The sequence below is a fragment of the Thamnophis elegans genome, chromosome Z (genome assembly GCF_009769535.1).
Source record: "Thamnophis elegans isolate rThaEle1 chromosome Z, rThaEle1.pri, whole genome shotgun sequence".
Taxonomy (NCBI): Eukaryota; Metazoa; Chordata; class Lepidosauria; order Squamata; family Colubridae; genus Thamnophis; species Thamnophis elegans.
This window is the reverse complement of record NC_045558.1, coordinates 25,645,032-25,668,693: the sequence shown is the minus strand read 5'-3', so window position 1 is coordinate 25,668,693 and position 23,662 is coordinate 25,645,032. Positions and strand designations below refer to the sequence as shown.

General features: G+C 38.1%; 1 protein-coding gene across 3 annotated transcripts in view; it reads left to right on the top strand.

Moving 5' to 3' along the window:
* The window catches only part of RUNDC3B (RUN domain containing 3B), a 64,480-nt gene extending 48,163 nt beyond the window's left edge, over positions 1 to 16,317 (top strand). For 2 of the 3 annotated variants that reach the window (XM_032238028.1, XM_032238027.1), the window contains 3 exons: positions 9,621 to 9,767; positions 13,780 to 13,901; positions 14,960 to 16,317. In XM_032238028.1, coding sequence (XP_032093919.1) covers positions 9,621 to 9,767; positions 13,780 to 13,901; positions 14,960 to 15,105 — 415 coding nt within the window. In that variant the 3' untranslated portion in view covers positions 15,106 to 16,317. The remainder of the gene's footprint in view (positions 1 to 9,620; positions 9,768 to 13,779; positions 13,902 to 14,959) is intronic. The other variant, XM_032238030.1, reaches the window with a different exon arrangement.
* The last annotated feature ends 7,345 nt before the right edge of the window (positions 16,318 to 23,662 follow it).

Below are 23,662 nucleotides of genomic sequence, written 5' to 3'. Positions count from 1 at the left end.
ACGTACTCAGCAGTAACGATTTGTTGACTTCATTTAGTTACATAATACAATTAAAGAATAAAACATACATATGATAATATAAATGAACATAAAATAACCCAAACTCTAAAATGATAAAATAAATAAATAAATTTTAGAGTTTAACTCATGCTCACAGTAAAAAGAAATTAAGAAAGCTACTTTGCATCCATCATTGGTCAGGCGTATTTGGTTTTTCCCCCCACTCTTGGCTTGTACCCAAAATTTACCCACTTTTAAATATGTTTCTAGGTATGAGTTATCAAGCAAAAAATTGATTTGTAATTCCTTTTTATTATAGCATGGTGGATCTTAGAAATGAGATAAAGAGAGTATGCACCTTTTAGAAAGATAAATTCCATTCATTCAACTTTCCAGAAGTCTTTTATATTATATTATTATATTATATTATATATAAATTGTATACAATAGAAGTACAGTACAATACAAATACAATACTGTATTTATCCAGTAGAATAGCTGCAGACAGTTTCCTTTTTCTAAATGGAAAATTGATATAGTCAATAAAGTGTAGGAGATGAAAAGGGAAGGGTTAAGCACATCATCAATCTTGAAAGCCTTTGTATCAAGAAATCTACTGTATTTTTCGTAGTATAAGACGCACCAAGGTTTTGAAGAGGCAAATAAAAAAAAGTTTTTCCACTCTGCAAACGTCCCAAAAACAGCCCGCTTTTCGCAAAAACGGGCCCATTTTTTGCCCCCAAAATGGGCATGGATAGCTTTTAGGAAGCTTATAGAGCGCTCCTGGGGGCTGGGTTGGAGGCAAAATTGAGCAAAAAATGGCCCGTTTTTTGCTCATTTCTGCCCTTCCCAGGAACTCTCTGAAAACCTCCTACAAGTTATGCACAGCCATATTGTTGAAGGGGGTGGGGTTTCGGGAAGCAAAAAATGCCATATTCAGTGTATAAGATGCACCCAGATTTTCAGCCTCTTTTTTGAGGGAAAAATGTGCATCTTATACTCTGAAAAATATGGTAAGTCCAGCCCACCTTGAATTCTGTGACTCCTTATCTATCTCCAATTTGCTTTGACCATTAATAGTACAGATTTTTGTAAAAAGTATTAGCACACAATAAACCCATATGCATGAGGACCCAGATTGTTGGGGGCGATATGCTGACTCTGTAAACTGCTTAGAGAGGGCTGAAAGCCCTATGAAGCAATATATAAGTCTAACTGCTATTGCTATTGCTATTGCTATTTCAATTGCTTGGATTCCTGTGCTTGACATAAATAATATGTTTGATGCAGAGTACTTTTGATTGTATTCAGGTTACAGTAACTTCGACCTAGTATCATTAAATATTATCCCTGGAGGTTTGAACTAACCTGAACCTGCAAGGTATAAACAATCTTTTAAAATCTGTTTCTCTTCCACCCCCATTCTCGGATTTAAGTTGGAGTCTGTTTATCCGGTGTGCATTATTTGTTTCACTTAAAGCAGAGGTGTCAAACTCAATTTCATTAAGAGCCGCATCAGGGTTGTGTTTGACCTTGGAGGGCCAGGTTGTATGCGTGTGTGTTTGTGCATTTGCGCGTTGGGTGGTTTTCTGCCCTCTGGAGGCTTCAGAGAAGCCTCCAGATGGCGAAAAACAGCCAAAAAAGAAGGCTGAAGTCAGTGTGCGCTGGAGCTGACAGGGCAGAGTCTCGCTTGCCTAATAAATGGCTCCGCATGCCACCTTGTGGCATACCTCATATGTTCGCCATCACAAGGATAGGCAACTGTAATTGGAAGTAGATGGTCAGATTAGTCCAGTCTGGTCCAGTATCGTATAGAGGTTTGTATGTAAGAAATGTCACCCTTACATAAGGAGATTATTGCTTTGTTTTCTGTATTTCTCTCTTTAATCTTAGTAGAAAATACAACAGTATTTTTGTGACCTCTCTTGTGGCCTGCTCATTAAATACTCCATCAGGGATACCTTCTCCAGCCTATCTCATAAGAAGATGAAGTTTAAATTATTTTTTGCTGTTATTAGGAGTTACCTAAAGATATGAAGTGGATCTCAATGAATAAGCATTGCTTAGTTAATCAAAAGGGTTGCGGTGGCTCACTGGCTAAGATGCTGAGCTTGTTGATGAGAAAGGTTGGCAGTTCAGTGGTTCGAATCTCTACTGCCGCACAACGGAGTGAGCTCCTGTTACTTGTCCCAGCTTCTGCCAACCTAGCAGTTCAAAAGCATGTAAAAATGCAAATAGAAAAATAGGAGCCACCTTTGGTGGGAAGTAACAGCATCTTCAGACAGCGCTGGCTCTTCGGCTTTGAAACAGATGAGCACTGCCCCCTAGTCTCAGGAAAGACTAGCACTTATGTGTGAGGGAAACCTTTACCTTTACCTTAGTTATATCATTCAAAAGCCTGTAAAGTGTCTTCTTGTAGTTTCAGTAACTCATTTAATATTGCTGAAATTTACTATGTAGTTTTCTAAAACATATAGCTGATGTTTATTGCATAACTCTACAAAAAGGATGCAAGTAGTATATTGTGATGCAGATGCTGTGTTCTGATACTATGGTACTCATCTTTTGGAAAATACGTTCAGAGTTCTATACCACCCATTAAGTACCAAACAACTGGTAAATATATTGTTCCTAATCTGCAAGTACTAAAGTATTTGTATTTATTTTGCTGCTGCCTATCTTAAGTACCTCTGTTTCAGTTACCTCTCTGGTTTGCCCTGTGACAAATGGATTTTGGATCATATTGTATATGTTGTGCTGATTTCACAAGATAAATTATGGGGGGAGTTATATTAGTACTTACACATGAATGCTGATTTGAGGAATAAGCTCTAAGTGTGATTTCAGATATATCTGGCTAAATGAGGATATTAGGAAGTCCTATTTGTATTCTGAGCCTGATGGACAATACTCATTGGAACCAAATATTCTGTAGTTCATTTTATAAATTGAGCTGGAAATGTTGGATTGTGCTATACTGAATTAAGAGGTCATTTGTCACAAAAGTGGTTCCTTAAGACAGCTGCTGTAGTTTCTTATTTGTTGAAGTTATGGTGAACTGTGTAAGATCTTTCTCTGTCCTCCTATGAGCTTCATTTTAAAAGTGTGTGCGAGTGTGTCAGAAAGAGAAAGAGAGATAGATTGAGATTTAGCATATGACGTTTACAGAGGTCTTGCAATCACTGATATGCAGACTTAATTTAAATAAAGCATATGTATGGATATTATAATTCAATATTTATATTTCAATAATTATATAGATGTTATAATTCAATATTTAAGGAAGCTAACCATCTAATTACTTTGATGTGGTTGCAATGAGATTATCCCAGGTGCCTTGAAATTTCCTGAAGAGATATTCTTGAATTATACTTTATGCATTATAGTTTGTACAGTTACATTTTGGGCTCTTGCCATTCCTCATTTAAAGAGCTTTGCCTTAGTTGTGTCCTGTCCTGATTCTATTCAGATAGCGTCATTTTTTTTTGGGGGGGGGGGGACTGCATTCTTGAAAGTGGTTTTGTTGGATCTGTGTGATCTGTTTGGTGGTGGTTATTAAAAGTCACCCATCTTAAACATCATTCTTCATCTAGATTGTGGTATGTTATCCCATTTATGTGAGAGCACTAGCAACAGCACTAGCAACAATATTCATATAACTAATACCTTTCACACTGATTCTGTACCATATATCTTATCTGAAGATTTAATTAATGCTTAATAAGAGAAGCAAAACCTTACTGTTGTATTTCTCAAAGAGATTTTGCACCCTAGGTAATCTGTAATATGTCTCATCAATGTATTTTAATTGATGTAGCTGAAATAATGAAAAATATGAAGATTGAACTGCTTTTCAGAGTAAATCAGAATTGTCTCAAACAAAATTTTAGATATTTGGTCTTTGGGACCCTGTGTTATATGAGACAGCTCTGTTAGCATATTTTATTCTGTATTAGTCATCTGCATATCGGTAATAAACATTCTGAAGAAATATGTGAAATACTATGTATTTTGAAACATCCTGATGGAGCAAAACCCTGCAGATTCAGATGATAGTACCAGCTCAGTCTTGTTTTTAAGTTGAACATCCTTTAGCTTGCTTTCTGGAAAATGGATGTCTACATAACAACTTCTCAAAAATCTTAATTTTGCTTTCAGTTTCCTTTTCCCTACACCCAAAATTAGAGGTGTTTGTGTGTGTGTGTGTATTCGTAGATTTTCACAGGTGTAGGTATGCTGGTCTTCTTGTATTCAGGTCTTTTCCCATGTAAGATTGAGATTGTCTTGGCAACGTTTCGGCGAGGTCTCACTCGCCATCTTCAGGCTGGGTTTTGAGCTTAAAGCGTAGTCAGAGCTGCCGTCTTTCTATAAATCTTGGTGGAGTGGGGTGGGGTGTGTGAAGTGCTGGCATTTTTTCAGTAAGTGGAATGATTGATTGTGTGGTTGTATCATGATTGGTAGATTGGTGCTGATTGGTGCCTGCTGTGTGTCCATTGTTGTTTTGTGTTGTAACGGCCTGGGTGGTGGGTGGGGCTTTTTTGTTGATTAGGGTTGGTTTCCAGATGTCTGGTAGGTGGGAGGTATCGTCATGTTTATTCATGTTGTGGGGATGTTTCTCTATTTCGATAGCTTCCATAATTATTCTGTTGTTGAAATGTTCAGTTTTGGAGATTAATCTGGTTCCTTCAAAATTAATTTCATGTCCTATAGCTTTAAGGTGCTGCAAAAGGGAGGAAGCTTTTTCTTTTTCTTTTACTGCGTTTTTGTGTTCTGTGATGCCTGCATTTATTCTCCTGTTCGTTTGTCCTATGTTTGTTGCAGGGCAGATTTTGCATGGTATTTCGTAGACTCCTTGGTTTTCTAGCTGGATTTTGTCTTTGGGGTTTCTTAAGATGTTGGCTATTTTTTGGTCAGTGTTGAAGGCTGTCTTGATTTTGTATTTGTGGAGAATTTTGCTGATTTTATCTGTGGTGCCTTTGATGTAAGGGAGGAGGGCGATGCCGTTGTCTTGTTCTGTGTCTCGGTTTCTGGGAGTCTCCCTTTGGATGAGGTTGGTAATTGTTTTTCTTTGGAATCCATTGGAGATTAATATGTTTGTGAGAGTGTGTAATTCAGTTTTCAGGTGGTCTTTATCGGCTAGGCGTTTGGTTCTGGAGTTGAGGGTCTTGGCTACAGAGTTTATTCAACCTTTCTGATTTACAAGGTCAACGTCTTAGCCAATGAGCCACTGTGTCCCATATATATGTGGGTTGCTCCCTGTTCAGACCAGTAGCGGAAATTGGGCCTGGATTGCCAAACCAGTACTGACAGCTGGCCAGCCATGCCCCTGAATTGGCCCACTCGGACATTCGCCCTGCCTCGCCTTCACCACATGGTTCCACAGAACTGCCTTCTCCTGCTACATACAGGTAAGCAGCATTCATGCTAGCCTAACTCTCCCACCCGCCAGCTGCAACCTGGGCCCCGCCTGGTCAACAGGGCGGGAAGGTAGAAAAGTGGCGAACAAGTGGCCTGGCCTCTAATTTTCCATTTGGCATGGAAGGCAAGCAGTAAGGGAAGCAAGCCCCAGGCTGCCATCTCTGCCTCTTTCCTCCAAGAGCTGGCTTGGGGGATGGCCATTCTCCCCCACTGCTGCGCCCTTCCCTCACTGTCCCTACTGGACCGAACATTGGAGGTCAGGCTGGTCCCGGGCTGCCCACCCATTCGCTTACCGCTTTCCCAGTTGGTAGCCCAGCTGACCAGGCGGGGCCTGGGTTACAACTGGCAGGGAGGGGGTGCACGTAGGGCAAAATGGGAGGTGTCCTGTTGGCAGAGGGTCCATGTGGATAGCGATGGAAAGATGCAGCAGTGGGGAGGTTGGCCATCTCCCAAGCTGGCTCTCGGAGGAAAGAGGCAGGTATGCCGGCCTGTGCTCGAGTCCCTTATCGCTCACCACTGCCCATGCCAGACAGAGCATTGTAAGCCAGGCCGGGCCTGGCCACCTGGCTGCTCACTTGCTGCCGGCAGGGCACCTCCCCACCACTGCACCCTTCTCTCACCATCCACTTATTTGCCACTTTCCCGGCCTGCCAGGAGCGGACGGCTGGCCGCGACTAGCCTGGCCTCCAACGCTCCATGCAGCATAGGCAGAGGTGGTGAGCTGTAAGGGAAGCAAGCTCTAGGTCAGCATCCCTGCCTCCTTCCTCCGAGAGCCGGTTTGGGGGACAGCCAATCTCATATAGCCTCTGCCAGTGGGCCCCCTTCTATTTTGCTCCACACACACACACCCTCCCCAACAGCTGCAGCCCAGGCCCTGCCCGGTAAGCTGGGCAGTTGGCCAGGAAAGCGGTGTCCAGCGCGACCTGGACCAGCATTGCTTCCAACACTCCATCTGGCATAGGCGGAAGTGGTAAGCGGTAAGGGAAGCAAGCTCCAGGCTGGCATCCCTGCCTCCTTCCTCCGAGAGCCGGCTTGGGGGATAACCAGCCTCCCCTGCTGCTGTGCCCTTTCCTTGCTGTCCATGCGGAGCCTCTGGCAGCAAGTTATCTCCCATGTCGCCCTACATGTGCCCCTCCCTGCTGGCTGCAGTCCGGACCCCACCTGGTCAGCTGGGCAGGCAGCTGGGAAAGTGACAGGCAAGCGAGTGGGACCGACCTGCCTTCCAACGCTCTATCTGGCATCTGCTACTGCCGCCACCTTGCAGAAGATGGGAAGTGAGCCATGGGCCAGCATCCCAGCCTCTTTCCTCTGAGAGCCATGGCCAAGGGGAAAGCGAGGCTTCTTTGCCAATCTCCCAGCTGGCAAAACATAAATTTTCGGCGGTTCTGTGGGCGTGGCTCGGTGGGGGGGATGTGACTGAATGGGTGTGTGCATGACTAATGTCAAGTTGGCCATGGCCACTTAGTCACATGCCTTCCCACTTAGCCACGCCTATAGAACTGGTAGTAAAAAAATTTGAAACCCATCCCTGATCTTTACATACTGTACATACATACATACACATACACACTCACTCACTGTTAGGAGTAGGTTATTAATTTTTTCTTGCTTAGATACATTTTTAAACATTTTTATTAGATACTCTGGATTGATACTATTTTCATTGTAGCAGTTATAATCCTGTGACTCTACCTCATACACTAAAATAGTGTGCTAATGGGAAACAAGTTCTAGGTATTTGATTTCTTGTTAGTAAGATTTTTTTACATTAGTTGAGCATAAATTATATATTTAAGATGTGAAGTTATCATCATTAGATTTGGATTTTATTGTCATAGAAGATTTGTAAACTCATCTCATTTAATTCTGAATCCAGTCATAAGTTTGTCTATCTCTTTATCACATGTTTTAATCCATACTTCTTTTTAAAAAGTTCCAGCCAGAAGACATTAGAGTAGATTTAAATTTGCAATAGTGATGAATATCTGTAGCTTGGGTGTAGGATGAGGGTGTAGGATGAGGGTGAAGTTCACTGTCCGAGCTTATGGGCTAGTTTCTGAACGTTTCCTTACCAGGCTAGGTAATATCTTCAGCAGAGTTTAGGGTCAATATCAGTGTTGTTCTACTTATAAGATTACAGGTGTGGGTGTGTCAAATGAAGCTTCTTCAGCTGTGACTGGATGATGAGGAATGGAAAGATTTATATTCCTTGCAGCTGCATTTGCATTATTTTAGAGAGCATTGTCAGATGTTTCTCAGAGACCAAGCCATGGGTTGTTGAGCGGTTTACAAATCAGCACCAGCATCTTAATTGGGCTAGTAGCCAGCTGACAACCAGTGTAGACGTTTCGGTGCAAGCATCAAAGTATTGTATACTGGATAGCAATCTACTTGCACCATTTTATACCATTTGTAGTCTGTAGTCTTTCACAAAGACTGGATGCCTATTCTATATAGAACATTGTAAGAATACCTTTACATGAAATTATAATTTCATAATATAATATAAATGGTAATTATAATGATAAATTATAATAACATTTTCAAATGTTTCTGGCAGAAAGAAAATGACATAATTAATCTGAATTTATTTAAGGAGCCAATAGTTTATATAACCTTAAAAGTAAAAAAGTGTGAAATATTTTGAAATTAAGAATTGTTCAGCTGAAACAGCATACAAACAAAATGCTAGATGCAAAATTTCTTCAGTGTACTGATTTGGACATTTCCCCCCAAATTAGAAATTTTGACATTTGAATGTTTCAAGAGGTTCAAGAGAAAACTATTTCAGTCATTACTTGAGAGAAAAATAATTTGGTTTGTGGTAACATAGATAAAAAATAGTGATTTAGATGTAACTGATATTTAATGAGGCCATCATAGTATATGATCTGGATTTTTTTTACACTTGTTGCACTGCTCCCTTTTCCTTCTTATTGGGAAAGAGTCCCAGAATGGAAGCCTGGCAAATAACCATGATCAGCAGAAAGACTGTATCAGTAACTTGAATTCTACTATTGTTATCTCCTCCATAAATCCGCAAACTCAGATTTCCTCAGCATGCTGTGTTTGTGTTAGTTTGCTTGCTTTAGGGACTTTCTAACACTATCTACTAACATGAAATAAGAAGACAACTAACACACCACATGGGCTTACATCCATGACATTTGAAATTTCAACAGATCTGAGTCGTCAAGGTGGTGATCAGAACTCATTCCATAGAGAGGGATATGTGAAGGAGATTACCCAATAGGAGAATTCATAGTATGGTACTGGTAAGTAATAAAGCTGTGGTTGTACTATTAGTTATAAACACTCTGAATCTTTCCCAAGTGACAGCCTTTATTGAGACGCATACTGAGGTTTGATATTTCTGACTAAGAGTGACAGTCATGAAATTGGGAAAAATTATTTGTACCTTAGGGTGGTTTCTTGCTATTTTAGATTTTGTGACATATAGTTCAATGCATTTTTCATAGGAATGAAAGTATGATGTATGTGTTTATGTATGTAGATATATATTAAATGCATAGACACATACAACTCCCAAAATATTTAAACCTTTTTTCAAATTTGTAAGAATAACATTGCAAAATGTGATGTAGCCTATTTGTTTGGATGAAAATTATATTGTTATTTTTAAAAGAAAATGCTAAGGCACCAAACAATGCTACTATTGCCATAATAACCCATATAGAAACCTATACATCTTAATTTTGCTGCAGCAACGTATTTGTATGAAGCAGCATTTAAATCCTGCACCCCCCCCCATTTGAAATAAATATACTTCATTACTTCACATCAGCTGTTCTTGATTCAGAAATAACTTTTCTGAAAAAAAGGTAGAGAAACAGAGAGGGCTCTTCTATAAATTAGCAGTTAAATTAGCAATCTTAATGTATACTGGTAGTTTGCTTAGCATCAAATGTGATAAACTATGTAAGCATTTTTAATTTATTGTATTTAGTTCCATATTTATAATTGACTGATCATCTGTTCTTGTAGAATACAAGAAAAACATCCCTTATTCTAGTGTCATGTGAATTCAATTTTGTTCTTCAAGAGCAAAATTTTCATTGAGAAATCTCTTGAGAGAAAATGCTTTAGTATGCTAGCTGGAAAATCTTTCAAGAACAGCCTATTTTCTTCCTTTATTTTAAGATATTACTTTTAATGGCATGAAATTCACTATGTGTTCACAGAACTGTGCTAAAGAATAATGATTTAAGATCAAGACAAGAATTAACTACCCATCTCACCAATCAGTGGCCTTCCCCAGGAGCTCTGGATGTTAATGCTGTTGCCTTGGATACGCTGCTTTATGGAAAGCAAAATAAGCAATGGGATGAGTAAGTTGATATATTTGTGCAGTGCTCCTAAAATCCCAGAAATCTCATTCACCTTCCTCCACACACATATCTCATCCATCAGAATTTTAGATCTCAGCAGACAACCAAAAGTTGCTGAATGCCTAATTATTAAAACAGTGCAGAAAGACTTGTGATAAATATTTCATTACCTTAAAACACATGTAGAGTGCTATAATACAAATAGTTTATATAGTATCCAATATACAATTTTTACACTGTTGTGTGTGCACAAAGTGATTTACAATTAATGTAAATCACTTCCTATGTAAATAGGTTGTTTTTGTTAATTTTGCTTGTCCATGCAAATTGTTCAGAAAATTTATTATTGCTATATTAGAAAGATGGGAAGCAAAACTAACATTCCAATTATTTTGACATTGCATAATTTTTGAGAGCACTGCATGTGACAATGGCTGTCCTTGAGAAATATATCAAACCTGTGCGAGCATAATGGAAGGATTGCAAATTGCTCAGATACTGCCTGTCTTGTGTTTTTTCTTATGTGAATCTTTTTCCTTTTCCAAGCTTGGCTTTACTAACCATAATTAGAAACATACTGAATCATATATAATGCTTAAGAATTGTAGACAGATTCCCCAACTCATAAGAAAGATTTCTATACTTTGTTCAGCATTAAGGCTTTGGTACGCTTTAAATTTTACATCAGGTTTGCATTGTTTTTCATTTCAAAATTTAAATTTGCATGTTAGCCCAATCTGACAAGGTTATAATTAAGCATATTGTAGTATATTGTGCATCACAGAATACTTGTATTTGATTAATTGAGCAATAGTTCAACATTGGAACAAATATTTATATTTTCCTAACATCTTCAATTTTTTGGGGCAATATGGTACACTGCAATAATTAAGATCATTTAAATATGCTCATAGGAGTTTTGCTTTTTAATTTTGGGTACAAATTCCCATTAGGATATTATTGACTTTTTAACATGGGGTTGTTTATTATTAATGCATATGCTATCAAAATGGATATTTTATTTTTAGTAACAAAAAGTGTACCAAAATATGTATAGTAGTATACAGGCTTATTCTATCTCAACCATAGTTTAAAATTTGTTCTTACTTGTTTCTATGAGTTCTTTGGAACAAATATAGATTTCCTCATTAATAAATTGTAGTTCACCCATTACAGCTTATCATATTTTGCTGGATGATATGAAAGTGTGGACACATAATTTTTTAAGACATACATTTAAAGATAGTTTTAAATAATATTAGCAACCTATTTATGCATATGTTTTGGAAGATTCTCTACATTTTCTTGAAACTTAGGAATTCTATTTTGATTTGGTTAATATGTAAGAAAGTAAGAGAAATCCTTATCAATAAGGCCCAAAGCCTATTTATATCAGCCTATTATTTCTTGCAGTACAATGTTGAACGTTACATGAATCCAGAAAACCTCAAAACAGGACACGTAGGTGACAGTTCACCTTTTATTGTACTAGTCACAATTTAGAATTATTTTGGAAATAATGAAAAATATATAGGTATTCATAATTAATAATCATTGATAGATCTATCCTCCATTAATGTGTCTAATTTTATTTAAATAATTTAAATTAGTCATCTAGTAGCTCTGAATTTCATAGATAGCCATATGTTGATAATGTATAAGAACTTCATTTGTTTTTGAGCCAAGGTGGCGCAGTGGTTAAATGCAGCACTGCAGGCTACTGCTAGATCAGCAGTTCAGCGGTTCAAATCTCACCGGCTCAGGGTTGACTCAGCCTTCCATCCTTCCGAGGTGGGTAAAATGAGGACCCAGATTGTTGGGGGCAATATGCTGACTCTCTGTAAACCGCTTAGAGAGGGCTGAAAGCCCTATGAAGCGGTATATAAGTCTACTGCTATTGCTATTGCTACTGCTATTTTTTCAGATTTATAGAATTCCATTTAATTATTAACCCTCCACTTATGCCAACATAGGCCCAGAGTTTATATTGGTCATGAATGGATTATAATAATTAGGGTTAGTAGTACTATCAGGTATTTGATAGCTTAGTTATTATATTTTATCTCATATTTAAGCCTTGCTTTCCAAGAAAAATAATTGAAATAATTTACAACTATGTTTAATGTAATATTTTGTAAGAACATATTTTTTTGTTGTGAAATGAGATGAGCTGATAATCTTTGCTTTTGCAACATGGCATGTGCTGGCTTTATGTGAGAGGCAAGAACAAGATAGACAACAAGGAAAGAAGTAGTAATGCCAATAGGTTCAAATTGGCATAGTTAAAATAATATGTGATTGGTAAGCAAGTGATAGATTAGCTGTGCTTATTATTTTCTATTAATTTTTATATTAAAGATTAATTACACTTAGAACTATGATTGGGAAAAAGAGTTGAAATATAAATGAGATGTTGGTTTGGGTAACCCTTTGCTCAGATAGCACCTTTTTTATCTAAGCGACATACAGGTTAAAAAAATTGGATCTGATTACGTTTATATAGACTGCTGTTAAGGTTTAAAGTTTTCATTTTTGGTTAAGTAATGTTTTTAAAATGCATAAATCCCTTAGCAAAGACTGGGACTGGTTATTTTTAAATTATTGCTTACAATAAAGAAAAAAACACAACTAGAACAAAAATAAATGGAGAAAATATTTTTCTGAATACTCATGATAAAATGCATTAAAGTTATTAAAGAGTAAATCGAACTCTGACCATATGAAGAAATATAATCAAACTGTCTAGACATCAATACCGAGCAAGCTGATAGTAGAAAATAGATATGTTTCATCAGTCCAGGCTTTTAAATAAGGTTTGAATGTATTTTCATTAATTTCTAGCTGCAATTCATGCTTGATATGTAGAATTCCAAATATATGACAATTGTTCAATATTACATCAGTATCTTTGTATCTCATTAATCTTTCCAATATGCTATTAAGATATCTATTAATATTAAACCAAAAAGTGACCATTTTGGAGCAAGCCAAAACATATATGCTAATGACCCTTCCACAATTTTATACATTCAACATATTGAAAGTAACATTCAACTCTTAATATTTTGTTATGAATTTAATATATTTCAAAGAGGATCTTTCACTGGATTAACCTTATTTTAAATGCATATTTAATGTTGATTAATAAATTAGTAGTTTTATTTTTGAAGACAAAATATTTCAACCAATTAGCATAATTTGTGTTTCTGTGAGCGCATACATACACAAACAGAAGTATATATAGGGAAAGTGTAAGTCTAAACACATCAGTATCATCCAATTATAACAGTGTATCAATTCAATGCATGATAGGCAAATGATACAAAAGGGCATAAATAATAATGCACTAGTTGTATCCTGCTTATATGATGGGGGATTTTTGAATGTGACACACATATGCTTCTTTGGTATTACAATTCATTTTAGCTTCGTATAGCATTGATAATATAACTGTTATGAGTAATTATTTTTGTTAAGTTTTACTGTATCTGCCTTTGGTAATTTTTCTAACTGCAAGATACAATGAAATATTAATAATACAGGGGATATTTTTGAAAGTATTATTAGAAAAAGTATTCCTTTCAGTTAAATTATCTAGATATTTTTGATAAATACTAAGACTTGATAGCAACTGGAACAATTATAAGTCTGTAGCTAGTTATATATAAACATATATATTAAAATTTTCAAGTGATCAAATAATCCAACACTTAAGAGCAAATATATTATACTACCATAAAAATAATACAAAATCAGAATGAAATACAAGCAAAAATTTTAAATGTGAATTTTTTTTAAAAAATGTATGGACTGGATTTAGAGTAAATTAGTATAGTATTAATGATCTTAACTCCTTTTCCAATTTTATGTACTATATTGTGTTATACATTTTTGGGGAAAGGCAGGGGAGATAATTTAAAAAATGTATAGTTGTATAAAAAGATATACTGGAATTAGAAAATTGTGAACAAAAGTTCAAAAATAATGAAATGAATTGTCACTGATATTGCAGAAAGAGTTATCACAGCCTGGATCAGCTCTCTGCTGATGTAAGCTTTTCTCAGACATCCCTGGATCCAAGTAATCCACCAGATGCAGATGGGAAGCAAGATGGACTAAATTTACTTAGTGAAGGTAAAGTGAACAACCCCAAATATCTGTGTATAATGCCTAATTTCCAGGTATACCTAAGACTATACAGTTGTTCTACGTATAGCTTAAGAACTACAAATCTGCAATTCAAAATTAAATTCAGTTGAATTAATTTAATATAAATAGCAGCGTAAATGTATGGTTTGTAATCTGCTTACATATTAGTTTTCTGGTCTCTAATGAAGGTTTGAGACTAAACTTGCCTGATTTGTAATATTACCGGTTTTTATATATTGTTGTGGAATAATGCAATTAGAGTATTTGGAATACAGTATCCTGCTTTTCTTTACCTTTTGGAGAATAGGTATAATTATATAGTTTTCATAGATAATACAAATTTATGCAATATTTCTATCTATCTAATACCTTTGCTATCTGTTCAACTTTGATTTTGAGAACAAATTACAATGCTTCAGCATCTGTCCTGGTATTGATTATAGTGTGGAGTCTGAAATTAATATGAAGGTGTCATAAAAATATTTTCAAAGAATTGTAAACTTGCAAGACAGTTTGTGTAACATAACAAATTACACCTACATTTCAATGTAAGTCTGATATTTTAAACGGACTGGACTGAAACACTTTTGGCATTGGTTTCTGTCTTGTGGAATAAAATAGTTGTGTTTGCTCATCTTCAAAAAACGTTGAGATTTTTTTCTTTAGCCACAAGAGCTCACTGCCTCTGCCTAGTGGGATGAGGAAGTAGCTTTGGAGTAAAGCTGAGCAGTCTTGTAAAGGAGTCATGGGTTGTCTAGGGTAAATAAATATTTAACCTTTCTAAGCTCATTTGGATATAGCACAGTTAGTATCTCAACAAAAGTGCTGATTTGAAAATAAACAGGCTAAGATAAAAAAAGAAAAAAATGTTGAAAAACATAGGCATAGCAATTGGTGAAGTACACAATGCTACTTTCTTTCTTGAAATAGCAGCGGTTTGGGTAAAAGATTTAGAGAAAGGAGAACAATTTAATCCTGCCTTGAACATCTCATAATGTGTTTACTATTACTATTAAACTAAGAGTTAAAACTTTCTTTAATAGGGAAAGAAGACACTCCTTCATTACTTGGCCTTTGTGGTTCTTTGACATCAGTTGCAAGTTACAAATCTCTCACCAGCTTGAAATCAAGTGAATGTCTTGCAAGCCCTACAACAGAGATAACAAGTCCTGGACTAACACCTTCTTGAACAAGTCTAAACAGAAAGAAGCTTTTGTGTCTGCATTCAAGTGGCATTCCTTAATTTATCATTAAGACTTATAAAATGTCAACTCAATTTTTAAAAATGCTTTCTTTTTTGTTTCCATAAATCTAAAATATTGTGTTTAATAACTGTCTTTGAAAACAAAGATACATATCAACTCCGTAACAATATTCATGTTTTCAACAAACAATTAAAACTAAAATACAGTATAAAGGAAAAATATTCTTAACCACTAAATTCAATCTGCAAATAAAATATTACAATAAATAAGGGTTCATTCTAAAACCTCTAAGAAAATATTACACTAGATTTTCATATAAATGTTTTAAGTATTTTGCAATTTTTTGATTCAAATCTATTTTTTGCTATTTATTCTGTAATAAAATTTTAAAATGAGGGCCAAATAGCTATGATAACAGTAAACTTTATTTAATTTTTGAAGCTTTGCAATTTAAACTTTGAAGTGCAATTCTATTTAGTAAGAGTTTATTTTCCAGCATTACTGGCAATGGTTGAGTATATTAATACAATCTTGTGTAAAACATTCATATTTACAGGGACCTCTAATTTTGAGGACTATGAGGAAATGCTTTATTGTGCCAAAGAAGTTCTGTACATTGTTTACTAGTGTGCTGCAACATGTGGGTATCTACAAGTGCAGAAATTTAATTGTCAGTGTGACTATTACTAATTTAAACAAATAACGTGCCTCCAGTAAGACTTGCTTTGAAAAACAAATGAGATAGGGAGCACATGATTACTCAAAATCTTGTATTGGTAAGTTTACTGTGTTAACGTATGTGGTGAGCTATTTTTTTTAATAAAATAGCTCCTGCTTAGTCAAATGACATATACTAGCTACCTGATAATTTAATGCATGTTATCTCTTGTGAAATTAATATCTTTTAAGAACATAATGAGAAATATAATGTAGACTAACACTAACAAGCTTGTATGTGAAATCCAGTATGGTCCAGTAAGTTGTTGATTTAGAACAGTTACTTTTTTATAATAGCTGAGGACTGATTGGCATAGATGGGATGAAAAATTTTAATGTATGTATGAAAAAAAAACCTGAATCAATGCTTGTGCATGAAGAGACTGCCTTGAATTTGAAAACTTGCCAAGCTTTCAGAATGAAAAATTATGCGAATGTGTTGAGCTGTTGTATCAACATTGCAGATACATTAAAACATTTTGTACCACTGGCAACCTATAGTTGTATTATTTCTCGATGACTGGAATACTGCCCATATTACATTCAATAGCACTAAGCAATCAAAACCAACCGTGGAAACTGATTTAACTATCATTGGAACCTAATTATTCAAGACAACATGCGTTGATTAATAGTTACTGTACAAATACAGGTAGTCCTTCACTTATGACCACAACTAAGCCCAAAATTTCTATTGCTAAGCAAGATAGTGCTGTCGACAAATGGTAGGAATAAAGTTTATTCTAATACTGAAAACTTGCTTTTTAGCTGGAAAAATAGATATTCCACATAGATATTGCTGTACCTGAAAGTCAATCAGTGCTTCAATACCGGCAGCACAAGGAAAGATGCTGTTATATTTTCTTTCTTCCTTTGCAGTTTTCAATATTACCAAACATATATATTGGAGAATCACAGTTTGGGCTAAAATTGTCTTTAAAATCTTCAACCATGTTATCATCTTTTGGGCACAGAATTTTATAAGAGAAGGCATTCTGGATGAAGTTTTCCATATGTCACTTTAATAAGATCATTTATATAGTATTAGTCAACATGGAATTAGTTGTTTTCTTCTAATCTATAGATATTATCTTGTTATTCTTGTATGACACATGTAGCAAACAGGACTACATAAAGCATTCTGGCTGTACCTTTCAGTACACAACAGAATCAAGAAGCAGCTTTTAAAGTAATAACAATCACATATCAATTCACTGAATATATGGCTAAGATAGTTTTTCTGATTTTGATAAACAAGTCTACTGCAATTAGTTTTCAATATAAATTATCCTAATCCTTCATGAGAAGGGCTATGAGCAAAAAGAAATGATGTTGCTCTATTGATATTTGATTCTACTATTTCAAAGCAATATTTAAGTAATTTACAGTAATTTATAAATCACTGTATATAATCAATTAGTAGTACTTGAAACTGTATTGTTCCAAGAAGTACTGTATAAAAATATAAAGAAACATGAGGGTTGGATATATATGAGTGAGGACCTAGGTGTTCTCTGAGCTTGGTTGTTTTCTTGCAAATATTTCCTTATCTGATTAAGTAACATTTTTAGTACTAGGAGTGGAGTTTGCCATATACATGCTGGTGGAAGTATTTTTGGTGATTCCTTCATCAGGTTGTTATTTACTTTTTGGTTGTTGGTCTAGTGTTTGATTATCTAGATAATCCACTAATTGGTCTATCAGATAATCTCTGCTCTCTAGGTTTTAAAACAGCTAGCAGACATTAACACCAAAATTAACACTAGGTCAGTAATCAGCACTCACTTGAGGTACCCAGTGATCTTCATGATTAGATGAAATTTGAATCTAAATCTCTTTCGCCGCAGTTAAATATATTAAGCATCTCAAAAAAAGGTCATATAAGAAACAATCTTATTTTCCTTTTCTAAAAATGTATCTCAAAAAAATTAGATACCTAGATAAATCCTTTCATTTAAGGTAGATAACAAAATGTAACACACACACACACACACACACACACACACAAAGTTTTAAAAATATTTGGAAAATTCTATTGGGCACCAGATATTTAGTTCATTTAGTTATATGATCTCTTCAAATGCACATATGAATATTAACTACCTAGTACGTTTAATCTTTTTTTGAACCACTTGAAAGTTTTCTTCCAAGACACAAATACTAATTTGTAAAAAATTACATTTACAGTGATACCTCAGTTCTCATCGTTAATTGGTTCTGGGAGGCATGACAAGTGCCAAAACGACAAGCACCAAACAAATTTTTCCCATAAAAATAATGTGAATAAGTTTTATGTGTTCCTGAAATAAAGACAATGCATATTTTAAGTAAAAATAGGATTGTATATCATTACATGAGAAATAAACGTAAAAGTTAATAAATACTGTATTTAAGATTGAATAAAATAAAAACTTAATTTTACTTGTACTGAAAAGAGTATATGTCCTAATGGGATTGGCCTGTTCCAGTCCACATGCACGAACTCTCAGGGAGTTTTAAAAACTTCATTATTTACATCAACTCCAAAGTTGCAAGCCTGCTCAAACTAGACACAGGGTTATAAAGTCCACAGGCAAAAGCACAAATCCACAAGTCCAATCTGAAATCCAGGCACAATCCAGGATCTACACACAATAAATCCAAGTCAAGGCACAAATCCAAAATGAGAGAAGCAGGTTTGGAATCCAAACATGCAGTCAACACAAAGCACAAATCTGAAGTCTCAAAAACTGGACTCATCGAATTGGAGCACATGCACAGCAGAAAAAACAAGCTGCTATTTCCAATGTCGCATTGCTCCATGTGTTGGGTTAAATAGGTGTTGGTATAATTCATTAGTTTATTAAACATTAGGATGAGCCTGCTTCCTCATGAGTAGCCTCGCTGACACTGTTGTGCCTCTCTTTGTTCAGTGGGATCTAGCAGAAAAGGCCATTCCAGCCTGCAACCTCTACAGGTTCAGCGACTCAGTCCCAATTTCTACTACTGGTTCACCCGAACCGGTGCGAACCGGTAGCAACCCACCTCTGGGTCATTCCCTTGATAGTCCCGCCAAGGTTCCTAGCCTCTCTTCTTCCTCTGACCCATTTACTTTCTGCTCAGAGTGAACAGAGATCTTGGTGTCTTCCTGATGCTTCCCTGTGACCTTCCCTGAAGCACCCAGAGTTGGCTTTTGCTCTTTGGGGAAGAGTGAACAGCAAGAGAGGTTACACAGAGTGTTACTTGGAAGGAGAGTTCCCCACCAATAAAAACATTAATCATCAGATGTTTTTTCTCTTTTCTGCCATTTTTCAACTTGCACCACAGCATCTGACATTCTGCTTGTTTTCAGAGTTCCTTGAAAGTGAAATTGGTCATTGAATAAATTCACATTTCAGCTCATTTCTGTCAAAGCTTTGCCCAGATGATATTTCTTCATCAGTGGTGGGTGTTGAATCCCGTTGCAACTGGTACGGCGCAACAGCGTCCGGCATCCACATGAATGCATGCAGCATGTGTGCACACGCGTGCAATACGCACATGCATCCTTAACGCCTGCAATGTTCCGTGACACTCCAGCTGGTCAGTAGAGTGTTGTGCAGGTGCCGTACGCTCCGTGCTTGTGCGCAGAAGCCCTGAAGAGCTCAAATATGGGAAAGAAGGTGGGTGGGCCCTCTGGAGCACCACACTGGAACAGTACCCAGTGCTCCTGGCAGGCACCGGTGTCCCCATACTGGGGCATACCGGTTGTAACCCACCACTGTTGTTCACCCTTTTGAACTTCTGCCAACTTTTTACACATTTCTTTTATCAAGGAACTGGGAATATCCTCTCTTATCTCACCTGAAGAAATCTTTTTAACCATGTTGCTGCTTTTGTATTCCTGCAACTTCTCAGTGCTAAACTCTTCATGATATTCTTCCATTAACTCAAAATCCACAGCACTGATCTCCAGACCCTTGGATTTGACCAGATACAATATCAGGCATCATGGTACCCTCTGTACTACGAGGCTTAGGATCAGCGTCAAACCATTCAAAGTTTTTCTGAGTCAGTTTCTGGCCACAAATTCTTTCACACTGAATTCATTGTCTTATAAGAGACTTTGTTCCGGGCCTTAACAGGTAAAGTTACCACCCATAAAGCCCTTCATGGTAGTGGATCTGAGTACTTGAGAGACCGCCTTCTGCCGATTACCTCCCTTCGTCCCATCAGATCGCACAGAGTGGGCCTCCTCCGAGTTCCATCCGCCAGTCAGTGCCGACTGGCGACTACGCGGAGGAGAGCCTTCTCAGTAGCAGCTCCGACCCTTTGGAACGATCTCCCCGTAGAGATTCGCACCCTCAGCACAGTCCAGAGCTTCCGCACAGCCCTTAAGATCTGGCTATCCCGTCAGGCCTGAGGATAAGATCTTCATACACCCCACCCGAAAGTTGAATGAATGTTGTGTTTTATTGCTATTATTATTTGTACTCACATATTACTTTACGTTTTGTCTTGCACTCCCTTCCCATGAGTTGTAAGCCGCCCTGAGTCCCCTCAGGGAAAAGGGCGGCCTATAAGTGACAATAAAATACAAATACAAATACAAGTTAAGGCAGGGTAGGATATTGAAACCCTTCATTCAAAATTCTGTGAGGGTTAACTGAGTGTCAGAGATTATTTCAGAACACTTCTGAAAAAGCCTTGGAGTAAAACTTTTTGAAGTTTGAAATGACCTGCTAGTCCATGGGCTGGGTGAGAGTAGTAATGAGGAACAAGAATCTTATAGTGATGAAGCTGACTCCTCCAATAAGTCATGTTCCAACCCCGGAGGATGGGTATGTGCATTGTCCATTAGTAGGAGAGTTTTCAGAAGCAAATCTTTCTCCAGCAAATATTTTATCACAGAGGGACCAAACACTTCATCTACTTGGTGAAAAATTGCCTCATGACCCAAGCTTTGCTGTTTGCTCTCCATATCACATGGAGTTTTATTTTTAATGACATTATGCTTCTTGAAAAATTACAGGTTTTCACTATGATAGACATAGTAGAGGCTTGATTTTTAAGTCCCCACTAGCATGCCCACAAAACAATAGGATGTCTTTCAGTAGTTTGTGATCTGGTAATGCATTCTCTTTTGTGAGGTAGGTTCTACTCGGTATTTTTTTTTTCAAAAAAGTTCAGTCTCATCACAGTTAAAAAAACTGGTGGGAAATAAAAACCATCACAGGTGAATTCACAAGCAGCCTTTTTATTAGCATTCACTGCCTTGTCATACCTCACAACACAATGGATGTCAATTCTTTTCAAAATTATCAAGAGTGGTTCTAGTGCCAGTGTCCTTGAATGAGGCTGCCTGGGCACTCTCCTAACCCAGCCCCGGGCCATTCCCTGTCCAAGTACTTGGTCCCAAGCTGGTGAGGCTGTAGGCTGAACACAGCCTACGGAGGTGAACAAAACATAAGCCTGGCCCAGAGGTGGTAAGTGGGGCAGCCCTGATTGCTAGCCTACCTGACAATCAAGAATGGCTGATCAGTGCCAAGAGGTGGCTGAACTTCTCCCTGGGCCATCTTTGGCCAGTCAGCCAGCCCCAAGAAAAGAGGGACTAAGGCACCATCCAAGGGGTCTACCAAGTCAGGCAGGTCTAAAGCATCATCCTACAAATCCTCTGCATTAGATAGAGATGCCAGTAGTAGATTTAAGGCTTTGGAGAAACAGTTTGCTAGGGCGCAGAAGGTGCTGAGGGATAATTCATCTCCTTCAAGGCAGGCCTTTGAATTTATTCAGGCCAGGGATGAGGCACAGGATTGGCCCCCAGATGATGTTTTGGTCTCCCAGGGTTTCCAGGCAGCTTGTTTCAAAGATGATTTTGCACCCTTTGATTGTTCTCCCATTGCTGCCGAGGACTTACCTAGCAACCCAGGGAGGCTGAGTCTTTGGCTGACCTTAGATCCACCCCAGCAGGGTTTTCTGTGGAACAGCAGGAATATATTTCCCAGGCTATTCTGCAAGCCGTGGAATTGACCCTTCAATGCAGTGCAACTCTGCCTCCACCAGGAACCAGGCCCCAGATACCCAGGCCCAGAGCAGGGATAACCTCTTTCCCACTCAGAATCTCCCTTCTCCCAAACCATCAGTACAAAGTGAGGATGCACTAGCAGCAGAGGAGGTAGCTACTGAGCAGGTCCTCTCAGAAGATGAGGATATGACTCCGGACAAATATGCCTTTGTGAGTCTCTTTAGGTCCAGACTTTTCAAGTCGCTGCTCCACAAGGCAAAGCCGGTCACTAGCTCAGAGATGGCCAGTATCTCAGCTGAGCCAGCCAAGGAAACACCAGCCAAGGCGCCCAAGGGCAATAACGTATTCTTGGAATCTCTGGCCAAGCATGAGGAGATTCCTGCTCCCCAACTCTTCTTAGATGTTGTCCAATGCCAATGGGCATAGCCAGGTTCCATCCCAGCTCCCAGGGGCTGTGACAAACGATTGTATTTGGTGGCTCCCAAAATGGAGAACCTACTAGTGGTCCAAGGAAGATTCCCCTGTGGCCGCACTCACCTCATCAGCACTTATTCCTTCTGATCTCACAGAAGGGCTGAAGGCGAAGGACAAGAGAGCAGAGTCCTCTTTCAGGAAGGTTCACCAAGCTGTGTCCTGGGCTATTAGGCCTCGACCTCAGCTTCTTTTTTTAATAGGACCACCCTCATGTGGCTGAGGCAACTTTTAATAAATAAATAAATATATCTTTTATGTAAGATTCCTGTAGAGGATTCCAGGCTCTGCCAGGACTTAATCTGGCGACAGCTGCAGAATATCCGGTGGATGCCACCCTTAATGCCACCAAGTTTGCATTGTGAGCATTGTAACGTAACATCCAGGCATCTAGCTTCGCTTCACCATTGGCAGGCAGACATGCAGTCCAAGTGGAGCCTTGCTTGGCCCCATTAAAAGGATATAAACTCTTTGGGGAGGCCCTTGGCCCTGTATTGTTGGAGACCAAAGATAAGAAAAAGGTCTTACCAGACCAGTGCAAGCATACAAATAACAGTGTCTCCCTATACTCCCGCAAACAACTCTTTCATCAGGCTGACTTGGAACACAAGGTCCCCAGTTTCAGAGATCATATTCCCAGGGGGCTAATAGGTTCCAGGACAGAGAGATAGGCAACAGCCCTATGGCAGACAACATTACCAGGGGAAGGTGTTAATAACAAGCCCTTCTGGAGAGCAAAGTGACTATTGACTCACCTTGCCCATTGGTGGTTGTCTACAGGACTTCTTACCCCAGTGGAAGGAGACGACCACGGATGCCTGGGTTTTCCAGATGGTGAGGCTGGGACTCAACATAGAATTTCTCTCTCCACCACCCCACCACTTTCTGAGTTGCCCCACTCCCAAGAATCCCTCAAAGACAGAATTGATGGAAACTGAGATCTGCCAGCTCATAGACATCAAGGTGATAGGACCGGTTCCATCGGGTCAGGAAGGTCTAGAATTCTACTTCATACTGTTCCTAGTACCCAAGAGTTCGGGGGTGAGGGAGGGGTGCAGATTCATTTTGAATCTCAAAAGGCTTAACTCCCATGTAGCATACAAAAGCTTTAAAATGCAGTCCCTAAATTCCATCCTAGGCAGCATTTGGAGGGGGATCTACTCTTGTCCATAGACCTCAGGGAGGCTTACCTGCACATACCCATCAGACCATCACACAGAAGGTTCCTGCAGTTCCACTATGCAGGGCACCACTTTCAGTATCATACCCTGCCATTCAGCCTGTCATCGCCCCTCAGGACTTTCACAAAACTGTTAGCAGCAGTAGCAGTATACCTCCGATCCCAACTGGTGTGAGTACAATGTTACTTG